We start from the raw sequence: 1,868 nt of genomic DNA on the forward strand, positions 1-1,868 counted from the left end.
CAGATGTGATTGCACTGGTGTGCGCTGAATGTTCAGCACTTCGGTTTCGGCGTGACTTTCGGACGAGGAAGCCTGATGCCCACCGGCACCTGAAGATTTCCTCGGCCGGTATTCTTTTGGGCCGCTATTTCCTTCATTGAGGTGAACGAGCTTTTCGTGGCGGACCAGGAGATCACTGATGTCCATGTAAGCTTTTGTCTTACAGGGCTAGCTGGTTGGGATTGACAAAGTAAGGGCAGACGAGAGCACCGCAGATAGATCAAGATATGAGAGAACATGAGGAAGGGGGAGGAAGTTGAGCGAGTGGGCGCGCGACAATGCAGAGGTACGAGGAGTGGTGAGGGGGGAGGAGGAGGGAGGCGAGGATTGGCCATCTATGGAAAGGTGGGCTACAAAAGCATAACTCACCGGCGTCCGAATGTCTTCCCGCAACGAGCCCAACCGCAGGAGAAGGGTTTCTCCTTGGTGTGAGTGCGCTCGTGCCTTTGAACATGCTCCACACGCCTGGATGAAAAAAAGGCATGTCAGCTACAGAAACATAGAAACATTTGGGAATTAGGATGGACAGGAGCAACTCACCTAAAACGCTTGCTGCAGTACTTGCAGGGCAGGGTCTTGGGTTTCTGCTGGCGCTCACCATTCTCGCCGGCAGTGGCGGCAGGAGGGCTTAGTCCAGGGCCCATGTGAGAAGGCTGGCCCTCGATGGACTGGTGAATGGGCATCATCCTGGAGCAAAATCAGGGCACAAGGGACGGCTGGGACGCTGGGAGCTCGGGTCACGGTGCACACTGAAGTGGGGGGCCAGGGAGGAGAAGAGGGGATATGGTAGGAAGGCGAGGAGAGGTGGTGGAGGATGCGGTGGAAGGGGAGTGAATTGGGCCGCGGAGCGAACAGCGGAACCACTGCACAGGCTGCGGGGTGCGGCGCGGAGGAGATCGAGGGGATGGGAGACTTTGGGGTCGTTGGTCGATAGGATGGAAATAGCTTCCTCGGCGTTGTCGACAGCAAGGCTATGGACGTTTCCTGCCTCGCCCTGGTCAATGACCTGACCGGCTGGTAGGGCGAGTCTTGCAAGAGCAGCGGCTCGTTCACTGGTCGTCGATAGTCAAGTGCTTCAGCCGTCCCCTGGGGCCATGCGTACGGGTTGGCAACGGAGGAAGTTGGTTGATTGGGCTCGGAACGTGACAGGCCGTTCGGTGCCTTGGGGTTGTTGTTGCGGGTGCGGAATAGTGTGTCAGTAGGGTCGAGGACGCGGGCGCAGGAGGGGTCCCAAGTAAACGAGTTGGAGACGCGAGCGAGGGTTGAGGATCAGGTCCAACGGCGGACGGGGTAGGACAAGAGACGAGGATGCGATGATTGCAGTGTGGTTGATGTCGGCGGTAGTTGGGTAGACGAGTGTGCTGTGGGTGGCGGCGCAAAGACAAAAACGCATGTACCCGCGGGAGTGGAGGTACACGTGGAGTCGACCTTGGGTGGGTGAGAAGCGATGTGTGAAGTGAGATGAAATGAGGGTGGTCGCAGAGAGGCCTGAGGGTCCGAGCAGGCAGGGAGGGTGTGGGATGGGAAAGGCGGGGGAATGGGGGACTTGGTGAGGAGACGGTTTGTTGTTGAAAGTGTCGGGGGAGGGCGAGACGCGGGGGGTAAAGGCGAGAAGAGCGTCGTCGCTACCGTAGGTTATGCCGACTTGTCAAAACGGAGCTGGTCGGCACACGATCAAGTCGTGAGAGGTGGTGGTGCTCCTGGATGACGTACGATGCCGCTGTTGGAGCTGCCCAGGCGAGTTGAGCGGTGGTTGTGCGAGGCAAAAGAGGTGAAAGAAAACAAGCAAGCTGAGGTCGTCGGTGGTGCGAGGGCGAGAGCGAGAGGTG

General features: G+C 58.5%; 1 protein-coding gene across 1 annotated transcript; it reads right to left on the minus strand.

The window, feature by feature from the left end:
* Positions 1 to 404: 404 nt before the first annotated feature.
* VDBG_08110 (conserved hypothetical protein) lies at positions 405 to 725 on the minus strand (the record flags this gene model as incomplete). The annotated part of the gene is made up of 2 exons (XM_003001805.1): positions 405 to 504; positions 580 to 725. The coding sequence occupies 2 exons, from the start codon at positions 723 to 725 to the stop codon at positions 405 to 407; spliced, it is 246 nt and encodes an 81-aa protein (XP_003001851.1).
* Between the last annotated feature and the right edge of the window lie 1,143 nt (positions 726 to 1,868).

Source organism: Verticillium alfalfae, genomic scaffold (genome assembly GCF_000150825.1).
Source record: "Verticillium alfalfae VaMs.102 supercont1.11 genomic scaffold, whole genome shotgun sequence".
Taxonomy (NCBI): Eukaryota; Fungi; Ascomycota; class Sordariomycetes; order Glomerellales; family Plectosphaerellaceae; genus Verticillium; species Verticillium alfalfae.